This window comes from Uloborus diversus, chromosome 5, assembly GCF_026930045.1.
Source record: "Uloborus diversus isolate 005 chromosome 5, Udiv.v.3.1, whole genome shotgun sequence".
Lineage (NCBI taxonomy): Eukaryota > Metazoa > Arthropoda > Arachnida > Araneae > Uloboridae > Uloborus > Uloborus diversus.
In genome coordinates, this window is record NC_072735.1 from 81,146,215 (window position 1) to 81,169,601 (window position 23,387).

The window sequence follows — 23,387 nt, forward strand, 5'->3', positions numbered from 1 at the left end:
CAACTAAACGATTTTCAGGCGTTAGAATAATTTTTTGAGCTTTATTGCTGAAATTAAGAAGAAGAAAATTAGCTTTTATGTTTGAAAAAGGCCCATTATTGGCAAATGTGCCCATAAACAACAGAAAGCATATCATCACTTCAGGGCAACAGTATGAGCAAATGTCTTACAGTTGTTAGATATCTTACTGTTGCTCTGAGCAGAGCCGGCCTACACTATAAAAAAATTCCGAAACGTTACTGAGTATTTCCTTGCTATGTTTCGGAATTTCAATGGTTTTTATCCACTTCCTGGAAAAATCAAATATCATTGTCAAAACGTTTCCTGAATTGCTACAAGTTGCACGAATGCAGACTTCTCGCAATTGCGAAAAATATTTTTAACTCCCAGTTTAAAGATTAACTGAGCATATTTATAAAGTGCATCGGCTTCAGCTAGTTTCCGGCCTGTCCAGACTGCTAAGGCATCCAAAGGATGCGAATAAGTCCATGGACTGCGTAGCTTTGCAAGAAATGCAGGTGAGTAAAATTCTTGATACTTACTTGCAATTTTGTCTTAGCTTTTGCCATGTTTGCAATACTGCTTTTAGAGCTTTCCTGGAAACGCAGAAAGGTGCCAACCTAATATGTCAAACCTACCTAAGCTCGCTAAAGTTCCAGAGACACGACAAGCTTTAAACGGGAATATTTCTGAATATTTTTGGAAGTTTCCTGGATAATTTCAGGATGGTTACTGAATTTTAGCGGAAAACGTTCCTGGTTTTGGTAAGATATGTTACTGGAAGAAATTGGGCACATCAGCTACCCATTATTTTCCAGGAACGTTTCTGAATCGTTTTTACAGTGTAAGCACATGCGCGGCCCGATTGGAAAAATCTGTCGGGCCCTTTACAGAATGGTTGTACAAACTCGAGAAGTGCCGACCGATTTTTCTGATTCGGGCAAGTATTCGAAACTGCCGTAATTATCCGTCTTCCTTCAAAAATTTCTACATCACGTTTGATTTTTACTTTGTTTTTCTTAAGAAATGAATGAAAGAATGGCCACAAAAATAAGTGTAAATATTAAGACCGTAAGAAAAGTAGCTCTGAGAATCTTTATGCCCAACCACTTGCGGTTGGTGCACGAGAAAATTGTGGGGTCAAAAGAAGTGTGAGGGTTAGGATACGAAGGCCCCTAATCCTGATTTTTTCTTCCTTTTTTTTTTTTTTTTTGGTTGAAACATTGGACGATATTATGGGATTTTAACATGACTGATTAAATAACCTCCAAAAAAAGTGGAATATGACCTCCAAAACAGGGACGGATGGCCACCGTAGACTTCCTTCTTCCAATTCAAAGTTCGATTATCGTGAAATAACATGAGAAAAGTCCTTTTAGTTGAAATATTTAGTTTGGAATAAATCAACCCACCCTGTAAAAAATCATTTTTCTATAGATCATTATTGTGCAACTTTGAGAAGTGTGAGCCCCTTCACCGTTGGAGATGAGCGGGCGATTGCCCCCTTCCCCCCCGTACCACGTACGAGTCGCCTATATGCGCAATTTCTAGCTTTGACGGGAAAGGAAAATGCACCGAAGTTAAACAGTTCTAAAAAAGCTATGTCGCAGACTACATGCAAAAAACCAGACGTTTTTCTGGTGTCAGAAGTGGAATGGAATTGCAGGAAATGAGTTGGCTCTTCTTGGAAATTTTTCAAAATTGAGGTTTAAAAAAAGTTTTGATACGAAGATGAGGTTTTTTCTTGGGGAGGGGGGTGCATTAGAGGTGCTCCCACGGTGTCCGGGAGAGTCTTCAAAGTTGACGTCTAAAACCGCAAATTTGGACAATTTTGTGTAAAATGAAGGGAAAGGGAGAAAGACGGAGGTTCCCTGCCTACCAAATTATTTTTTTGAACTTAAGATAAGTTCAGATTAATTTTGGTAACGATAGGGAATTAGGGGCTCCTCTCAGAAATTTTAGTCCGAATTAGGTGATGAAAATCGGTAGGAATATGTGATAGTTTGATGAAAATCGAGAAAGAAGGAATTTTATGATGTCCTGCAGAAAACTTTCAAAATCTAGGGCTTTAGGCGCAATTTTAGACTATCATTGAAGACATTAGGGGGTTCAGTGACTCTTCAAACATTTTTCGATATTTAAGTGATAACTCAATTTTAGACTCTCTTTCGTAACGACAGAGGAAAAGGGAGGAGATTCCTCCCGGAATTTTTTTCGAAACTGAAATCAATTTCATGCTATCCATGGGAAGGAATTGGGTTTGTTTTTCTCGCGGTAGTATTTTCTAAAAGCGAAATTTTAAGCTATTGTGCTGGTGCTAAAGAAAGGTATCATTAGTTACGAAAATGGTTTCAGAGACCTTCCAAATAATATATTTCGAAATGCATATCTTAAAAACACTATTTTATGCTACCTTTGGAGACGTTAAAGCAGGAGAAGGGGAGGAGGGTTATGAAATTTATGAATCTACTCCTTCCTTGGAACTAATTTAAAATTGAAAACTGAATGATGTAATTTTAGTCAGTATTTTGTGATAAAGTTGAGGTAAGGGTGGGCGTTTGAATAGCCTTCTCCTGAATATTTTGAAATTGAAGTCTTTAAAACGCATCTTCAGTCACGTTAAGAGATACGTCAGGGTTTGGTTTCTGTCCCAAGAAATTTTTCCTCCTTGAAGATTTAAAAACCAAATTCCAGGCTATATGTTTATAAATGTTAGAAGATGAATGGCAATTTGCTTTCTTTAGAATTTTTATGGAGATATTTTACACGTATTAAGCACGCATTATTTGAAATTTATCATTTATTTATATATTTTTTAGAATTGCACCTACGCAGGGCCTGATTACTGAATAGGCCAACCAGGCCGTAGCCTAGTTCCCCCGATATTTCGGGATCCCCAAATGGCTGAAATTACTTCAGTCTGGTTAAAATTGTTTCAGCCAATGGCTAAAGTAATAAAAAGGATAAATAACTGGTTAAGTAACAGGCTATATGTGTTATTTTTTTCTTCTGGAAATTTATTTGAGATTAGAAGTTTTGGACATATATTTTCTATTTTTAATAGGGATGCTAAAAGGGTCAGGAAACTCTCCCCATACTCCCCTAATAGTACTGAAAGTAGCTCATACCTCCCCCCCCCCCAGATTAAATATCAGTTAAGCATATTATTATTAATATCAGTTAAGTTCATTTGAACCTTTTATTTCCTTTATTTTCTTTTGTGAGGAAAAAAGCATTTTTTTAGAGCAGGGGCTCTGCTGCCGCGGGGCCCCATTTGGCTCTTTTGCTCTAATCGGCTTAATGCCGGCTCTGGCTCTAAGGCGACGATATACATAAAAGAAGACAAGCATTCAGCTGTATGAAATAAAAATGAAAAGTTCAGAATCTGTTCAGAATCTGCTATAGGGAAAGCTGCAGTACCCACGGACGGTTGTACCTGCGGACGTTGGTCGGGAAATTCCGGGTATCGTCGAGAGAGATCCTAATTGGGGTTCATCGTGTGTATCACAGCCCTTTCCAATACCCCAGGAAGTTTCAACGCCATCAAACGAACGTTTAAGATTCTATCACATTTTTTTGGTTTTATTAGGGTCTAAGTAAAAAAAAAACATGAGCAATTTCCTTTTTTTTTTCGTCCGTCGTGGATTGTATCATTCTTTTTTGTTGTAGGTATCATGATTCCCTATATTTTTAAGGTTTTGTTTCTGATTTTTAATGTTGTAAAACTGTGGTCCTATCGATGTGACTGCCTTTCAAAACCAAAATGGCATACCTTTTTACCCAAGGACACACAATCATATGTACCCACGGACAGCAATTTTTAGTCTCCTTGTGTCACACATGAGTCTTCTTACGATGTGAAGTACCTCAAAATAGTGCCTTGTCATCAACGTCCGAAATTTGCTTTCAACAATGATGATGAATTTGAAATAGGGCTTGAAGTTATAGTGTTGAAGTAACCCCTACGGTGTTGTAGGATCTACAGACCGTCAATCCCACCTGTTTTCATTTGAAGTCAACTTTTCTAGATTTTTGTTTGTTTAATCTAAACTGATTTTTTTGTGGTGGGTTAATTTTGGTTAAAGGTTTCAATTTGCATATAAATTGAAGTTGTTATGCAGATACAATAGAGAGCCATACTATCATGAATATAGTTATTTTTTTGTTTCAAAACATATTAATTATTCATAACGTCATGAACTCTCTTAAGACAAATAACATTTTTAAAGAGTTCACTGATGTTAAAAATTGAGGAAAATTAAAAAAAAAGGAAAACACCTTAGATTTTGTTTAAAGTTTAATTTCTGTTGGAGATTTTATTTAATGTTATTTTCAATGAATGTTTGAACTATTTCAAAATAAAATGGCTTATGAAAATGTATTAAGTATAATTGAGTTCCTCCGACCTATTTATATATTATTTTTTTATATGTCCATGGGTACAAAGGCACCTGTCCGCGGGGTAAACGGGTTGTTGTACCCACAGACAAAAAAAAAGGTTTTTAAGAAAAAAAATTTGAGGTCGAAAGCTTTGAGATTTTCACCTGACAAAAATTGCCAAATTAGATGATAAGTTGTAGATTCTGCCAGAAATTTTTTCCGATCGATTATCCATTCCCAGAGAACGGTAAAAATTAAAAAGTAAATTTTGTTCGTGGGTACAGCCGTTTCCCCTACAAATGTGAAAAGTAATTACAGATATTTGGATTCTATTTATGTTGTTTTTGGTATGTTTGCCATCAATGTAACGAAAACGAACAGCAAAATTTTGCTATTCTTTCAATGACCCCTAAATGGCAGTTTTGAGCTCAACAATGTTTTGGGGTAATTTTCGTAAAACTTTTCTTTAAAATGTCTTGAAAAAGCAAATCGCATTTGGAATTCTGGTAGTCAGGTTGTCCCCATACCTAGCATTCAGTCTCCAAAGTGCTTTTCGGGTTTTCAAACACTGTATGAGTACGATGGAGTCATGATTTGTCTGCCACGAACTAAATACTTTCGAAATTCGGGTCATTTTGGATAATAGGGATGGCTTCTCTTTTTTATTGTTTACCATTTGTCAAGTTTTTAACTAGTACATACACGACCGCCAAGAACCACGAAAGGCCCCTTGTCAGTTTGGTCGCCGGGCCCCCCTCCGCCCATAAAACTTTTAAAATGTATACTGCAACGGTTACGAACCGGCTCCCTAGTTTGAGACTAGTCTGATATGACTTCTCATCGGCCCTAAGTACATGACACTTGGACCAGTTGCCTTCAGCTTGTCCTTGGTAGCAAATTTCTTTTGAGCACGAGGTGGGCTGTCATTTGCCGAATAGTACTATAATCGTTCATACGCTCGGAAGTACTATTGTACTGTATATCGACATCTTCTCCAAAAAAAAAAAAAAAAAACGAGCAGTAATGCGTCAACGTGCAAAATAATTATTTTACATGTAGATTTGCCTTAGCTCTGGCTTAAGAGCGGTAACTAACTGCTTAATGATGCGTCTGCTCAAAAAAAAAATCCCTGAATTACCCGGATTCAATGTATATGAATAGAAATCCCGGTACAACGAATACCAATACAATGAAATTCGTTTCGATGAAGTACATTTTCAGTCCCGTTTTTACATCCATAACATTGCTTGTATTCCAAATTTCCATTACAACGAACAAAATTTGCGATCTCTTCAAGTTCGTTGTAACGAGATTTGCCTGTAATAGATATATATATTGTCATGAAAATGCAAAGCACAAGAACGTTAAAATGAAAGTAGAAGCTTTGTTAGCGTTTAGCAACTCGCAATATGCCAAAACTAAGGACTGGCTCCCAACTAGTGAGCCTCAGCTTTTATATATGCTCATAGAATATTCCAGAAACATCTAAAGCATTTCATAATTTACCCAAAGTGTAAATACAATAATACTTTTAATTAAAATTACAAACTTTTGATAGAAACGTCTTTTCAGAGACTCGATCCACAGGAACCGATTAACTTGACGTTCAGGGCGCTTCGAGTTGAGCCACTGTGATCATCAGACAAACTGCCCTGTGTGGCAATATCTAATGTGTAGTTCAATTGCTTTTCATTTATTTATTTGTTTATATATATATAGCCATTCCATTTCAGATCAGGCAAGGTCTGTCACATGACCATCACTGATTTTTTTGAAAAAATTACAGTAGTTACAACTAGGGGCATATGAAATATCCCAAAAGGATTTCGCAAGAAAAAAATTTTTTCTTCAGTTACAGCCTATTAAAATTCTGAACAAAATCCGCCATTTTGGAAAAAAACGGCAAAACACTCCATTTGAAATGGACACTATTTCAAAAGTATTTAACCTACTTGAATTATTCTTTTTTTAAAAAATAAATAAGGACCCATATATCCTCTAGACATCGTTTTTGAAAGTTTAGTTAGGTTTTTTGATAAAGAAAAAAATTCATTTTTGCCGCGAAAAAACTGCATTTTTACCGATTTTATGATTTTTTTTCTCCATGAAAAAAAAAGTTTTTTTTTACTAAACGGAGATGGCAGTCTAAAGCCCTTATACGATAGTTTCATAACATATTTTATTATAATCCTTGGATGCATACAGCCTCGGAAATAAAATTTGAAAATTTGAAAATTTTCGAAAATGAGCGATTTTTGAAGTGGTTTTACTCAAAAAACCCATTTTTTAAAAATCTAAAAATTGGCTCATTTGAACCCCATATAATGCTTAACAAGTGGATAGACACCGCATCCCGTATTTTTTCCCATAAAATGTTTTATGATTTTTTTGAAAGTGACCTTATCGCCTATGGCATGCATGTAAAATAAAAATTTCTAATAATGTCAGTCACTGAAAATCTGATTATATTAATGTCTAATAGCTACAATAATGGTGCACTTTATCAGCAACAAATAAAATTTTACTGACTTTTAATAATATAGCAGTATCAAACCGCTTCTGATGACCCAGTCAATTCGTCTTTTTGTACTTCGTTATATAAATATATTTTTCTGCTGATCAGCGCCTAATTGTTATGGGAGCTGAGCTTACTACCTTAATACCTGATACTTCCTTATTTGTTTTACACAAATTTTTGTATTTTTGATCGAATTCAGGCCACTTAAGCATTAAAATAGGTTCTAAAGACTATAGGGATCCTGCACTTCTTTTGTTAGAAATTGGATCCCTGGCTATGATCTCATAAAACATATATCTCATAAAACAGGTGGGCTTTTTAAATTCTTAAACTACAAGTGAGTTTTGCGGTTTGAGTTTAGTATACACATTCTTACGTATAAAAGTAATCATACGAGGTAGGATCCAAAAATTATGTGACAATATTCGCCAATGACAACCAAAGCACGAAACTAAAATTAATCGTTTTAAATGCATTGTATTGTTCTTCCTTTGATGGTTTCCCCTGTCGCATAATTGAGTTGAAGAGAAAGAGAATTGAAAGAGAAAAAATATGATTCGTTGCTGCATATGAAAGTAACGGTGAATGCATAGCTTTGAAGACAAAATAAACTAATATTTATAAAAAAAAAAGGAAAGATTTTAACTGTTACTGATAAAGTACATCATTATCGTAGCTATTAGTCATTAATATAATCACCAAAGGCTCTTCTATGTAAAGGCTACAAACAGAGTCTTACAGAAATACGAATTGACTGGGTCATCAAAAGCGGTTTGTTACTGATATATTATTAAAAGCCAGTAAGATTTTAGTTGTTCCTGATAAAGTGCACCGTTATTGTAGCTATTAGGCATTAATATAATCAGAATTTCATTTACAGAAATTATTAGACATTTTTATTTTACATGCATGCAATGGGCTATAAGGTCACTTTCAAAAAATCATAAAACATTTTATGGGAAAAAATACGGGATGCGGTGTCTATCCACTTGTTAAGCATTATATGGGGTTCAAATGAGCTAATTTTTAGATTTTTAAAAAATGGGTTTTTTTAATAAAATCGCTCCAAAAATCGCTAATTTTTGAAATTTTTCAAAATTTCAAATTTTATTTCCGAGGCTGTATGCATCCAAGGATTATAATAAAATATGTTATGAAACTATCGTATAAGGGCTTTAGACTGCCATCTCCGTTTAGTAAAAAAACCTTTTTTTTTTTTCATGGAGAAAAAAAATCATAAAATCGGTAAAAATGCAGTTTTTTCGTGGCAAAAATGAATTTTTTTCATTATTAAAAAACCTAACTAAACTTTCAAAAACGATGGCTAAAGGATATATGGGTCCTTATTTATTTTTAGAAAAAAGAATTATTCAAATAGGTTAAATACTTTTGAAATAGTGTCCATTTCAAATGGAGTGTTTTGCCGGTTTTTTCCAAAATGGCGGATTTTGTGCAGAATTTTAATAGGCTGTAGCTGAAGAAAAAAAAATTTTCTTGCAAAATCCTTTTGGGATATTTTATATGTCCCTTAGTTGTAACTACTGTATTTTTTTCAAAAAAATCGGTGATGGTCATATGACACTTTTCATACCTACCTGCCTGATTTGAAATGGAAAGACTCTATATATATATATATATATATATATATATATATATATATATATATATATATATATATATATATATATATATATATATATATATATATATATATATATACTTATTTATTTTTTTTGTATAGATGCGTGGATGCTGGACATTGTAACATCCCTGACTGCGAATATGGAGCCTATGACCCAGATAGGGGCCGGTGCCCTAGAAGACCCGACTACGATGCCCCCAGAGGACCTGAAGGTCCCTACAAGAGACCTCCTGCGAATCACAAGAATCCAAATCACAGATGGCTTTACTTCGAAAGGGACTGACCTCACAATGAATGTAGCCCTTTCTCACTTCCATTGTTTTTCATCAAAAGAAATCTACATTTAAATCATTGAAAAAGACTTTTTTTTGCAAGCTCGACGGAGAATTGATCATCGTCTGCCAGTTCTACACGTACCTTTACTTTGACTGTTGATATACACAGTTCTATTTATATTACATGAATTATTTGAAATTCACAATAGAACTTCAGTGGCTTGAATAAGTATGTGAATGATTTTGCTTACTGTATCGTTTTGATTCAACATCGTTTGAAACATTTTGTTTTTTTTTCTGTAGTTCTTTTTTGAACAGATCTGCAAGTAATTCCATTTTGCATTCTTGTAGAGAGATCATTTGCATACCTGAAGAAAAATTTCTTCTACAATAAAGGTAAACTGCAGTTATTTCTTACACGCTAATGAATCCAGTGATGAAGATTTTTGGAAGGCCACTTCTTCTGAGATTAAACGATGGCTTGACATTGCAATGCACATTTTGTGGAGAAATGTTGGATATCTATGACTTTATCACCAAAAAGCAAATGACAGCAGGAACTGACTGCCTTTTTATGGTGCTTATTGTACAATTCGTATTCGCTAATTGTGTTCCATGTGCTGTTATGATCATTCTGTGGTATCTGAGGAATAATTAATCATTAATGTCTTTCCATGCTGCGAATCGCAAGACGACCTCAACTTTCTTGTTTGGTGCCATTGAAAAAGAGCTTTTTGTTTCATGACTACTTCGTGCGAAAAGGCACATTTATACTAAATGCAAAAGTGTTCAGAAACTAGAATTTCGCATTGCACTTTGAAATCATCTGTTATCGGTTTTCATATGAATCTTTCAAGTGTCAGTATGCATATGTCTATTTTATGTCTAGTCCAGACCGAAATACCTTTTTTTTTTTTAAATAAAAATGCTAAAGCAAGCAAATATATTTACTTTACTGCGGGGGTATTCAAACTTTACAACTTGGGAAACTCATTTTCTTGAAGAAACCTCCTGGTAAAAGAGCAGAAAAATCAAGATATAAAACTTATCCTACTCAAATTTACAAAATTATTTTTGTAACTTTATTTCACCTCGCTACAAATATCTTAATCAGTTAATGAACGGTAAGGAAGCTAATGGGTTTATTCCTGGGTTTTCTAAAATGTACTGTGTAAATATTAAATAAAAAGAACAAAAAAAAAATCTTTTTACTTTTACTAGCAAACCGCAATTCAGAATTCTATCTTTCATAAAAATTAAAATTTTACTAACATTTTGGTTCTTTGATAAAACAAATAGCCATCCTTTGAGAAACCTTTGTCAAAGTTCTAGGGGCTTTGTCAAGTCCAAGTCAGAACCTCTGCTGCACTCAAAGAGAATGTCAATAAATTCAACTCCTTAACCTAAATCTTAAAAACGTCTTTGAAAATGTTGTTTTGCTTTTGTTCTTGTTTGAATCCCGGGGAAAATATGTCTAAAAATAATATTTATTACTTTTTTAAAAAACCATTTGTCAACCTTTGACTTGAACTGAGAAAAACACGAATTTCTTTTCAGTGAAATGTCAAAAACATTCATAATTATTGTAAAAGTACCTTACTGTTTCTTATCTCAGAACCTGAGGGAATGTCTAAAATTTTCGGTACATTTATTTTTGTATTTGTTGGCAAAAGTGTGTAAGTCTGGATTAAACTTCACTTGTTTTTATTTGAATGTAACATTTTCCGTCACAGAAGGCCATTCGTGAAGAAGTTGGTTAAAGTTGCAGTTTTATTATTTCAAATCAGTACTGTTTAGTTACATGTCTTCTGATTTTGTAACTGCGTCATCATATTAAATAATTCTTTGTAATTACAGAGTTAAAATTTCGATAAAATCAATCACGCTGGATTTTGTGTCGATAAAAATTTAAAGAACGAAAAAAATTAACTAGAAATTGACTTGAAACGAACATAATTATCTTGTAACGTAACAACAGAAATCACCAGCATAAAATACTCCCTAGAGTGTTTTTTTTTTTTTTTTTTGAACAGTTAATTCTCATTGGAAATCTAATCTAATCTGCATGTTATAATTCAGAAAATGTTAGAGACAGTATAATGAGGAGTCAACAGGTCACCTACTCCAAGAACCCGGCCTGTACTCGAATGTTCTTTTGCAAAGAAATGCAACTCTCAAGCTTGAAATATTAGTTCACAAATTCCAAAGGGAAATGCAGATTAAAAATATGTATCTTCCCATGAACTGTTTTTTGAATAAGTCTACTGAGAGACAGATTTATTAGATCATCAATCTAGAATTCAACGCAATGTCCATTCACTTAAAAAGCAATCTTTAAAGTTTTTCTTTACGATATTTTATCACTGTTATTAGCTAATAAATTAACGGACTGAAATTCAAGCCAGTTTTTTTTCCTGCAATTTATGAAAGAAAGATGAAGAGTTATCAAAAGTTGTAAAAGAAAAAACAATATTCTTCTAAGTTGTTCGACTTTTGACACTTGTAGAGTTAGTTCTGTTTCACACTTCTTTTTTGAAAAGCAGAATAGATAACTTCGTTACAGATACGTTTTTGGGTGACGAAAGTAAACTAAAAGCAACAACATGAGTTCTTAGAGCAACAGATGGAACAAGCGGAATGATTCTTCCCGTTATAATGCTCATATATTATCCTAATTTTTAATATTCCAACATCAAAAACATTTTTTGTAACTATGTACCTATATTCAAGCTGTGCAAAGTCTAAAAATAAATCATTAGATATTAGGATTTGGTAAAGTCAAAAAATATAAAAGGAATTAATCACAGAAAATAAAAATAAATGAGAATAATAAAAGGAATCTTGGAAAAGAAAAATCGGTTCTGTCAAAGCAAAAATATCCTGTGTGTTCTATTATGAAGGATTTTAAGCAGGTGCGTAGCAAGGTGGTTTGGTAAAGGACTCTAGAACCTAGAGCCCCTGGTATTAACAAATATAGCCAATCCTAGTATAGTATTTATGTACATGTAAATAGAGTAGACCGAGGCACGTTTAAGCGGATATTTTTTCAATGAATTTTCTAAATTTTATGTTTTAATTTAAGAAATTTTAGACATGGCGGTTTTATGAAGCAGTTAATAGAGTCAAAATTGGTATATTCAGTTGTTGCTCAGTTTATGTTTTTAACCGTTGGAAAAAATATTTTTGTGTCCAAGTCGGTTGCGTAAACTTGCCCCGGACAAGGGGCACGTTTACGCCTATTTATTGTGACACCTAACGTGGTTCTGTTGGTGTTTTGAACAAAATGTGTTAACCATCGTTAAAATAAAGCAAATTCACTACAGGCTGAATAATGTATAAAGTAAAAGCTAAACGGGTATGAAGACAGTACTACATGATTGTAAGTTATAAGATACGAATGTGTAACTCAGTTAAAAATTAAATAGTGATTTTCAAAACTAAATAGCCGGGAAATACTAAAACGTTTTGAGACAGGGCAAATTTAGAAGTAATAAAAAGCTGTTCGTCAGTTTAACGTCAAAGCGACAGATTTTTTCAAGACAGTTGTGATTGAAACTTTAAGAAAAGAAAATAGAAAATTGTAATTTTTGGAAATTTGATTTCTTTTTGAGTTTATAACAAATACATAGCATAGTTTTATGTACATTTTTTAACGCTTTGCATTTACCTTTTTTTAACGTGACGATGTTTGTGCAATAAATCTAGTAGTTTCAAAATTATAGTATAAATATAAATGATTATTATAATGCAAGATCCGGCACGCCAGCCTCCTGTAATTGTAGAAAGCGCTGTGTGACTTGTAGTATGGATACGGTGATGGAAGTGGTATCGATAGATAGCAGTTGCCATTCGCAGTTGTAGCAATGGCATGGCGTGACTAACACTCGTTGTGTGTTATGGAAGAGACCATTCACAATGGTGGTTTTTCGATTACTACACAGCAAAAACTTTGCGTTTGCTGCCAACATGATCCTGTTACGGATAGAAAAAACTAATATTTGTGTATCAAACCTTAGAATACAGGTACAGCACTGAAAACAAAAACGTCTGGCAGATCTCTGTGTGGCCCATAATAGAGCGTCCACTCAGGAATCTCCAAAGCGCCTTGACAGCACATAAACATGCAGTTGCCCAGCGATTTTCTGGTAAGAATGTACGCAAAATCCTGCACAGTAATCTTTACAGTGTTGGAGTATCTCTTGGCAAAATAAACTTCCTAGTGCTGTTTCGTATGGAATAGAGCAAAGGTGCCCCCATCTAGTGGGGAAACTGGTCAAAATTCTCGTGGCAATGGTATCCCAACGGTAGTGGTGCCACGTAAAAGACTGACTGCTATGCCGTGGGATCGCACTAGGTCTGCAAAAGCTGCAAAAGGCAGTGCCTCTACCGCAGCCCCATTGAAAAAAAAAAAAAAAAACTTTACAATGTGAATAGTCTTTCTTGCCGAGCAGGATTATATCGGTTAGACCCGGATGTCAAACTCTTGCTGAGTAGCAATCAGAAAACCACCTTTCAAGGGCGGTTTTCATAAGGGCCTTGTGAATATACTCCACACTGCGATGTTCACCACACCATGCCATTGCTCCTATTTACTCTAAATGGCACGTATAATACTATCCATCGATGCTACTTCCTCCACCACATTACCATTACACCTCACATTATTGAAAAGAGATAAAATGGAGGGAGTGAAGACTTTCATTCGTAGAGCAAAGACACCAAGTCACGTGACAGATTTTAAAGCAAAGCATTGGAAGAAATCAGGTTTCTTTCGCTAGTTTCACTCGAAACGTGTCAAACATTCGCCGTTGTTGAGTCACATTACTTAGGGGTCTTTGCCTAAGCTTTTGCTAAGTCAATGATTGGACTTGCTCCCCCCCCCCCATTTACTAATTTCTGCTCTAAGCCTCACACCGCGCCCTCTCCAAGCACGGGAGGTTGATATGCCGCATACGGTATTGCCTCGCATGTATTGTCTGAATTAAAATTTTCTCACTTTTTGTGATTTCACTTGTGTACTTTCTTCAAAATATATATCTAATTTTCCAAAATGAACTGATTTTTTGCATGCACTTGAAAAATTTCTCAAAACCCACTCATTGTCGTTGTTTTTTTTTTTTTAAATTCACCTTACGAAATGGGTGTTATTTTGTAAATCGAGAAAATTTACGCATGTATGCTGGCAACTTCGTTGTAAGTTTTTCTTTAATTTTAATCCTATTCATCATAAAGTATCAAGTATTATAGATTGTATTTACAACGATATAGCAAGCTGAAGAAGTAAGCGTTGAAGATTATTATTTATGCCAGTCTTTTGGAAAATATAAACGTACATTACATTGATGACTTAATTTAATGTAATCAATCTTAATGTGAAGTGCATAAACGTTCACTGCCACTTTTCGGGTAAAACTTTGGCTAGAGAGTGGAATATCGTTACATAAGCGATATAATGACGTAATCTGTATTGGAAACTAAGGTGTTTCGAGTTGGCGACATTCTACAACCGCATGGTAAACCTAATATTTGTCGCCATGTTTGGCTAAATTTTTGTTTAAACTTGATTTTGCGATACATTACATTATTTTGCCTTTTTAAAAGACAAACGAGCCGGAAAACATGCATAAAAATACCATTAAAAATGTTAAATAATCCAGCGAATAAATAAAACAAGTCACTAGCATTAAAAGTTCTGCTAAAATGTAAAATAATCCAGCAAACGAATAAAAGGAGCCATTAATTAAAATAAAATCTATGTTTAAATGTAAGAAAATCCACCAACTAAACCAAACAGCCCAAAAAGAAATAATCTGCCAAGTAGATGCATTCAGATATTTAAAAAACAGTATTAACAGTTCCATTTAAATGTTAAATTTAAACATGAAGAGCAAACATGGCGGCAACGTAGACAATGTTTTTCTATTTTCGCCAACAAGTTCCCGAACCAGTGTAACTCTATTCTACTCTCTTACCAAAACTTTTTGAATCAAAGTGTTAAAATTTGTTCTTATGTAACATGAAATCTATGCCATTCATGTTTTCATGTCATAGATTTGAAATAAAGACTTCTTTTTAAAAATGATGCATTTTATTATTTAAATCTAAAATCAAATTTTATTAGACATCGGGCATATAGAACAATGCGCGTATAAATTCAAATGATTTCTATGTGCATTAAGCATGAGGGTCATTCTCCAGAAAACGTAACTTTTGAACGCAATTATTTTTAAACTTCGAAACCTTTTGTTTTCTGGGGTTTTTTTCTTTTCTCACATGAAAGTGTTACCTACTGGAAGTAACCATAAACAGTGGCCCAGCGAAGTTCCAATTATTTTACTCATAAATAAAAAAATTAAAAAATGCCTTGTTCACGGAAAAAAAACTTTTAACATTTAAAAATCGAGGCCAATTTAACATCAAAGTAGTAATTTTGTTAATTGTGCAAACAATCAGCTATTGTAATGATTATTGGGAATATAATATTTACCTCTCTTAATTAAAGTACTGCTTAGTTAGTATTTTCAAATGTATGTTAAAAAATAGAATTTAATAAATTTGAGGATATACTGGCAATTTATAATTTTGGTAGAATGTCTGTTATTGATGAATTTCCCCTCTATCATTTGTTTTCTCCTCAGAAATAATGATATTGATAAGGTCTATCACGGAGGTGAGAAATTTTCCGTTAATGTAGGCCTAATAGATACATTTTTCAGGGATTTTTTTTCTTCGTTGCTACAATCTTCACATGTTAAGCCTATGAAAACATGTTTAATTCTTTTTTTTTCACCTTAATTAACATCCTTGAAATTCAAGTACACTGAAGTGAGAAGTCAGAGTAACCACACTAAGTGTTTAAAGCAAAATCTATCTTCTTGGTTTTCGACAAAAATCTCACAACTTCAACTATGGATGAAAATAAACAAGGGGGCCTCCTTGTATTATGGAAAATAAAATTTAATGTCATTACTGCCACGTGTTAATGAGGAATGGCATTTTGTGTTTAGATAACGGATGTGATAATTTATTGTGTGACATGACTCTTTATCCTACTAAAACGAACTAAAACACAATATTAAAAAATTAATTATACTTAAACAATTAGTGTTTGAGACACTTATAAAAGGAATAGTAAATAAATAAGTACATAATTTTAATTAAACAAGTTATTAGGCAACGTAAACAGTCACACAAGGTGTGTGGCATGCCACGGAGGTGAACCCAATTGTGAACCAAAAATATACTCAAATAAAAATTATTATTAAAAAACTGTTGGCAGGTTTAAATAGATATATTTTGATGAAATTAAAAATTATTGTTAAATGAAATTGTTCCTTAAAATTTTTACTGTAAAAGACGTGTGACAGAAAAGTTACACTTTTTGAAGAATGACCCATGAGTGAAGCTGTCATTCAACTCGCAGCATACATTGTTTAATACGACTCACATCTTATACTGTCATAAAAAATTTTCACTGATGAATTGGTTCCTTGCAACGTCAAACCACGTTTTTTTCGGGAGGGGGGGATCCTGTTTCACATTGTTTTTTCACATTAAGTTTCTACCTAAAGACAAAAGTTTATTAGAAGTGCCAACGAAAAGGGATCATGGCACAGACTGCACAATTGAAATTTTTGGTGTTGCTGTTGTGGACAGGGCCGGATTTAGGGGAGGGCAGACTGGGCTACTGCCCCTATGCCTCCACAACAAAGGGCCTCCACAATAAAATTTTTACAAAATATCCTAACTTTCATGGGTCGAAAATATCGGATATATACATATGTATCAAAATATTCGGATATATATTAAAGTATCGGATATTTTCGAAAATATGATGATCTTTTCGAACCCTGATTAGGGTCTTCTACTCCTTCGTTGTCCCGGGGCCTCCACACTTCCAAATCCTGCCCTGGTTGTGGAGGGTCTTTTTCTCTTTTTTGAGGGTCCGCCACAATTTGGGAAAGGTGGGGGGGGGGGGGTATGGAGCACCCACTTGTTCACTGTTTATCCAGGAAAATATAAAATATTCTCTGAAAGAGAAAAAGTAATTTTTAAAAGTTATATTCACGTTCTAGAAAGATGACGGTATAACTCAACAATCTCCGACATACGGAATATGTTCGAAATGCATATTTTGAACACAGTTGGCCGCGAGCTTGAGTTGGCATCGTCCTCGTTGGCAAATGTCCAGCTATTCCCGTTCAATGTCATTAGTTCTGAATGAAGCCCTTTTTACAACTTACAGCTTTTGAGGCTGAAATCTTAGAGTTTTATTTCTTGAAAATCGCTGGTGCCAGGCTGTGATGGTTATCACTTGGCAAAATGGATTATGATCGACGGAAAGGCTAAAAAGTCTCGTTCAGCAAAACTGTTGACAGCCGTCATTGTGCGTTATGTATTGTGTTTAAAGCGATTCGGGGCAGTGGAACATGTTATTGAAAGACATGTTTTTACCGATATTGAGCATCCAAAGTTGGTTTTTTATTTTACGACTTCAAAACAAATGTAATTTTTTTTCTTTCTGTAGATCATTAGAACTTGTAGATAGAACTTGCCAGAGAAATTTTGTTTCTCTCACTCTGCTTTCGATGGAAAAACTTTGTGTGTGTGTGTGTGTGTTTGTTTTTGAAAAAATTAGCTTTTGAGTTTTAATAACAATGGACGAATGCTGGCTAGCAGAAAACCCGTTCTTTCTGGTGGCGGACAAGCTCATCATTATAAGTTGTTCTGGGAGGAGATGGAGCAAATAGTAACTATTTATTCTCAGTGTATTGTTGTCCTACCGGTAAATAAACATCCCTTATAGAATAAAGAGTTTTTTTTTTTAAATAAGGTTTCAAAACTTTTTTCTTAGATGAATTGGCAAGAGTAACATTCTTCTATATACACTATTCCGAAGAGGAAAACACAGGTAAAAAAGAGGGTGATTCTACGAAAGAAAAGGTTTTATTAGATAGTGAAGCAGCGGGCGGAAGAAAAAAAAGTAAACCAGAGAAAGAAGTAAAAACAAAACAGGAGTATTAGGAGAATGTATAAAACACAAGATGAGCGTAAAATAAATGCAGAATGGGAGATGCCGCAATAAAACTTTGCTGGAAAACAAAAATCTCACGTGTTCCTTGAATAGAAAGTTTTTATGTTTGTCCGTTGTCTAGGGGAAGTTCATTGACTGGGTTGTTGCACCAGTTTTCATTTTAAGTTGCAAAAAAACCTGAAGCAGAACGAAAAAAGTGCTTCTAATTTTTGCAACGTAATTGCAGAAATCGAGAGTTTTTTTTAATAAGCTGCATGAAATACTAGTTTTAATGATATAATGAACAGTGATGTTCCCATTACATTTCCTGAGGGTAAACTCCCAGGAATCCATTATATGTGTATGCGATCATATACATAATATGTCTAAAAAATGAGTATACGGCGTATATGGAGCATACCCTATGAAAACACCCCGATAATGAATTTCCAAAAATGAAATTGTGCTTAGTTATTAATTTGCTAGAGGCATTGCATTACTCTAAATTATCTGTAAAAGATCCAACATACATCACACACTTTACATATTACTTTTCAAACCAGGAACCCAACCTATGGGCGGAGTTAGAATTTTACATCAGGCTAAACCTAAAGCCAAAAAAATTGCTCCAAAATTTAACGGGTTACAAGTACCTCAAAATTGACCAAACAACCAAAATTTTTTCATTGTTTATTTTAAAACTAAAAATCATTTCAAACACACAGAAAAAAACCTCATCGCTCTTTCCATATCACTGAAATCGTTAAGGGTTGTTTCTATTAAAAATGAAGCCTTGAACAAATATGTTTTGCACTCGGAATAATATATTTAACAAAATATATTATTCTGAGCATTGCACTGTGCATTGAATAAGCATTTTATAAATTTCCAAAATTTTTAGATCGTGTTAAACAAAACTTGAAAAGATTTTTTTTTCTTTTTTGACTTTTTACATAAACAGAAAATTAACAGATCACAGAATATTTTCTAAACAATTATATAAGCAAATGAATGCACAGATTTTTTGGAGAAAATTATTATGATCATTCAGAAATTAACCTTTTTTAAAACAGGCAAAAAACAAAAAAAACCTTAAAATTTTTGAAAAATTAAAAAAAAAATTAAAATTTAAAATTTTCAAAAAAGTGAGCATTAATTTTAATCTTTGGAAATAAATTATTGATTGGAAAATAAATGTCTATACAAAGGTTTCAAAAAATTAAATGTTTCATTTAAATTTTTAAAAAATGTTAAGAAGGCCTCTTAAAGACAATATGTATACAGTTGAACGATCGGGGTGGTTTCTCCCGCGAAAAGTAGGAAGTAGCAGTTAATAATTTTAGGCAATTTTCAGATTCAAGCAAATTTCCGAAATTGGGAAAAAGGATAAGGGTCTCTCCCATTTTTATTCTAAGACTGAAGTTAATTTATAGGTAATCTTTGATGCCATAAGGAGGTCGAGGGCTCACTGATGGAAGGAGAGCGTTCCTTTGGGAAAAAAATTGATGTTTTTATGACGCAGTTTTAAACTATCTCTGGTGGAGTTAAATAAATAATTTTGTGCTAGAAAAGTAAAATAAGAAATAACGTATAGTTGCACAAAATTGCAAATTACTGCAGACATTGGTTTCGGAGTAACAAGAAACCCTCTTTTTCAATGCAAGATAAGTGAGCTTATGGATGATCACTCTCGATGTGTTTTTTCGAAACTCGTCAATTTTAGGTTATCTCTGGAGGAAAGAATTTTGCTGAACTCTCCAGCAGAAATTGTTGGAAACGAAATTTTAAGCTATCTTTGGTGATGATAAGGAACGGGAAGATGGGGGAAGAATCGAGGTCTCTCTCTCTCTCGGAATTTTTCGTTGTTAAAGTTGGAAGAATAATTTTAAGCTATCTTTGGTGTCGTTGTCATATCAGAAAATCCATTGTTTGGTAACTGTAGGAAGAAAGAAGGCCAGAAGGTTGGGTTCCCCCCTGAAATCTTATTAAAAACAGAAATCAATTTTAGGGTATCTTAAGAAAGAAAAAGAGGGTTCACCTACGTCCAAGAAGTTTTTCCGAAATTTCAGATTTAAAAATGTAATTTTAGGCTATCTTTGAAGATGTTAGGTAAGTAAAGGAAAGCGGTAGCAATCTCCTTTGGAAATTTTTCGAAATTGAAATCTTATAGGCTCAATTTTTAGGCTATTTTCAGGGTTAACATTAAGGAAAGCATGGCAGTTCGGAGATCCTCCACCGAAAGTGGTGTGTTAGACCCCCTCCTTCTCTGCATTGACTAACACTGCATACACGAGTACAAAAAATTGTTAATTTCCGGTCATTTTTAAAACATGTTCTCCACATTTCATCCCGTAGAACATTTTTTTCCGCCAAAAGTGCGGTAAAACACTTCTGAGAAATTTTTAGTTTTCAGTTTCTTGAATGCTAAAGGTGTTCTATACATTTGGCGTTTTACTCTCATAAATATAAACAATGTTGTGTTAATTATTAAAAAAAAAATGTCTTGCAAATTTCCGAAATTGGGAAAAAGGATAAGGGTCTCTCCCATTTTTATTCTAAGACTGAAGTTAATTTATAGGTAATCTTTGATGCCATAAGGAGGTCGAGGGCTCACTGATGGAAGGAGAGCGTTCCTTTGGGAAAAAATTGATGTTTTTATGACGCAGTTTTAAACTATCTCTGGTGGAGTTAAATAAATAATTTTGTGCTAGAAAAGTAAAATAAGAAATAACGTATAGTTGCACAAAATTGCAAATTACTGCAGACATTGGTTTCGGAGTAACAAGAAACCTCTTTTTCAATGCAAGATAAGTGAGCTTATGGATGATCACTCTCGATGTGTTTTTTCGAAACTCGTCAATTTTAGGTTATCTCTGGAGGAAAGAATTTTGCTGAACTCTCCAGCAGAAATTGCTGGAAACGAAATTTTAAGCTATCTTTGGTGATGATAAGGAACGGGAAGATGGGGGAAGAATCGAGGTCTCTCTCTCTCTCGGAATTTTTCGTTGTTAAAGTTGGAAGAATAATTTTAAGCTATCTTTGGTGTCGTTGTCATATCAGAAAATCCATTGTTTGGTAACTGTAGGAAGAAAGAAGGCCAGAAGGTTGGGTTCCCCCCTGAAATCTTATTAAAAACAGAAATCAATTTTAGGGTATCTTAAGAAAGAAAAAGAGGGTTCACCTACGTCCAAGAAGTTTTCCGAAATTTCAGATTTAAAAATGTAATTTTAGGCTATCTTTGAAGACGTTAGGTAAGTAAAGGAAAGCGGTAGCAATCTCCTTTGGAAATTTTTCGAAATTGAAATCTTATAGGCTCAATTTTAGGCTATTTTCAGGGTTAACATTAAGGAAAGCATGGCAGTTCGGAGATCCTCCACCGAAGGTGGTGTGTTAGACCCCCTCCTTCTCTGCATTGACTAACACTGCATACACGAGTACGAAAATTGTTAATTTCCGGTCATTTTTAAAACATGTTCTCCACATTTCATCCCGTAGAACATTTTTTTCCGCCAAAAGTGCGGTAAAACACTTCTGAGAAATTTTTAGTTTTCAGTTTCTTGAATGCTAAAGGTGTTCTATACATTTGGCGTTTTACTCTCATAAATATAAACAATGTTGTGTTAATTATTAAAAAAAAAATGTCTTGCATGTTTGTCTAAAGTGGCACATATGCAAATAGAAATGACATTCAGAAATCGTTGTCTACCCTCCCCCTCTAATAGGTTCGTAATGTTATCATCTCATAACGTTTTGAAAACACAAAATAGCAGTATGGTATATCTACAGGAGCTAAGTATAACGGCGGACAATCAAACTGCTGATTCGGGGATTTCGTTATCGAAAGATTCAGAAACTCAGTCGTCAATGGCTTTGAAGTGAAGATTGCTCCTATTATCGTCATGACAGTAAAAAAAAAAAAAGCACAGGAAGCCAATTTTAGAAACTTATTTCTAAGCTACAGAAAATCTGTCTCGGAAACCCTACAAAAATTTAGTTATTTTAAACCTTGGCAAACATTTTCCAAGGATTAGAGAACAACACCGCATGCGATTAGGGATAACGCGCTTCTGTGTAACAGAAAAGATTAGTATATCTGGGATTTCTGGTGTCAGAACTGATGCGTTCTCCGGAGTGGGGGAGGGTAGGCATTCACTACCCAAAAACCCATTATTCATGGAGGGATTCTCGTGTCAGACAATTTCCGAAGAAAATGACAAAAGATTGGACAGATGCATCTCCTATTGAGTTCATGAAGAAAAAGCAGCAAAAAATGACCGAAACGAGAATATTTCTTTTTGTTTTCTTTGAAAATTTATATTCTGGCGTGCAGCTGGCCCAAATAAATGGGTCCAATTTTGATCTGAACAATAATATCTATTTAATTCGATACACAGAAATTTAATGTCATGTGCTAAACTATAGTACAGTTTCACACATAAGCACCGACATTGAAAAACTTTATAGATTGAACAAAAATGTAGAAGAATAGGAGGCGAAACCTCGCATGTTCAAAAACGGTTTTGAAATCGTTTTGAAGATAAATATAAAAAGAAAAAGAAAAGAATGTAACAAAATAAATAAAGAAAATAAAATTAATTTTAATTTACCATTGGGTCATTTCACAGTATGCTGTCCAAGTGTAGAGTCCGCAACATGACACTTTGTTTGCCATAATTATTTAATTTCTGTTTGATTCGCATATTTTTTTATTTTGAGTTTATGTGTTGGTAAGATTAACTCAAAATAAAATTTTCTGCGGATCAAACAGTAAATTAAATAGTTACGGCAAAAAAAGTGTCATGTTGTGGTTCTACAGTTGGACGAAATACTGTGAAAGAGCACTATTGCTCAAAGTTAGATTAATAGAAAACATCGTTTTTATTAACACGCTTTTATTAGTTTCACCTGTATGTATGTATGTATCTATCTTGTAACGGAATCTTGCAGCTCAAATTTCGCTCACTTCCTGCGATCGGATTCTTTTGAAATTTGGCACGCGACCTCAGACCGATGACAATGCAATATTCTATAATCAAATCAATTAATTAACTCTTTTAATTGTTAGTTCCCCCAATTTTAATCAATATTTTGGCATTTTTCCAACAATGTAAAAAAGAAAAATTAAAAAAAAAAAAAAGACGCATTAAAAAATGCTCGCAAAAATTATTTAAAAATATCTACAAAAACCTTTAATTTTTCTGCATCAGACAAAATTTGTTCCAATGTTCCAAGGTAATTAGAACATGAAATATAATTGATTTTAACTAATTTCATGCCAAAAATTTAGGTGAGCCTTCAATTGGAAATTCATTGCTGGCAATAAAATAATAGTTTAAAAAACTAAAAAAACACGCTTTCGTCTCAAAATGAACTAAAAAGTGAAAAATAATCTTTGGGTGATAGTAGTTGACCAATCACTTAATTTTAATGTAATACAAAAAAGCGTGGGGGACTTCTTATCAGTTGTCTTGAATTTCTTCCATTTGTTGTCCAAGCAAAAATGTAAATAGACAGCACCCCACGGTTTTTTGTATTACATTAAAATTAAGTGATTGATCA

The 23,387-nt window shown here is 33.8% G+C and overlaps 1 protein-coding gene across 2 annotated transcripts in view; it reads left to right on the top strand.

Moving 5' to 3' along the window:
• Window positions 1–9,030, top strand: part of LOC129223422 (uncharacterized) — a 163,971-nt gene extending 154,941 nt beyond the window's left edge. For both annotated transcript variants that reach the window (XM_054858022.1, XM_054858023.1), the window contains exon 6: window positions 8,640–9,030. In XM_054858022.1, coding sequence (XP_054713997.1) covers window positions 8,640–8,823 — 184 coding nt within the window. In that variant the 3' untranslated portion in view covers window positions 8,824–9,030. The remainder of the gene's footprint in view (window positions 1–8,639) is intronic.
• The last annotated feature ends 14,357 nt before the right edge of the window (window positions 9,031–23,387 follow it).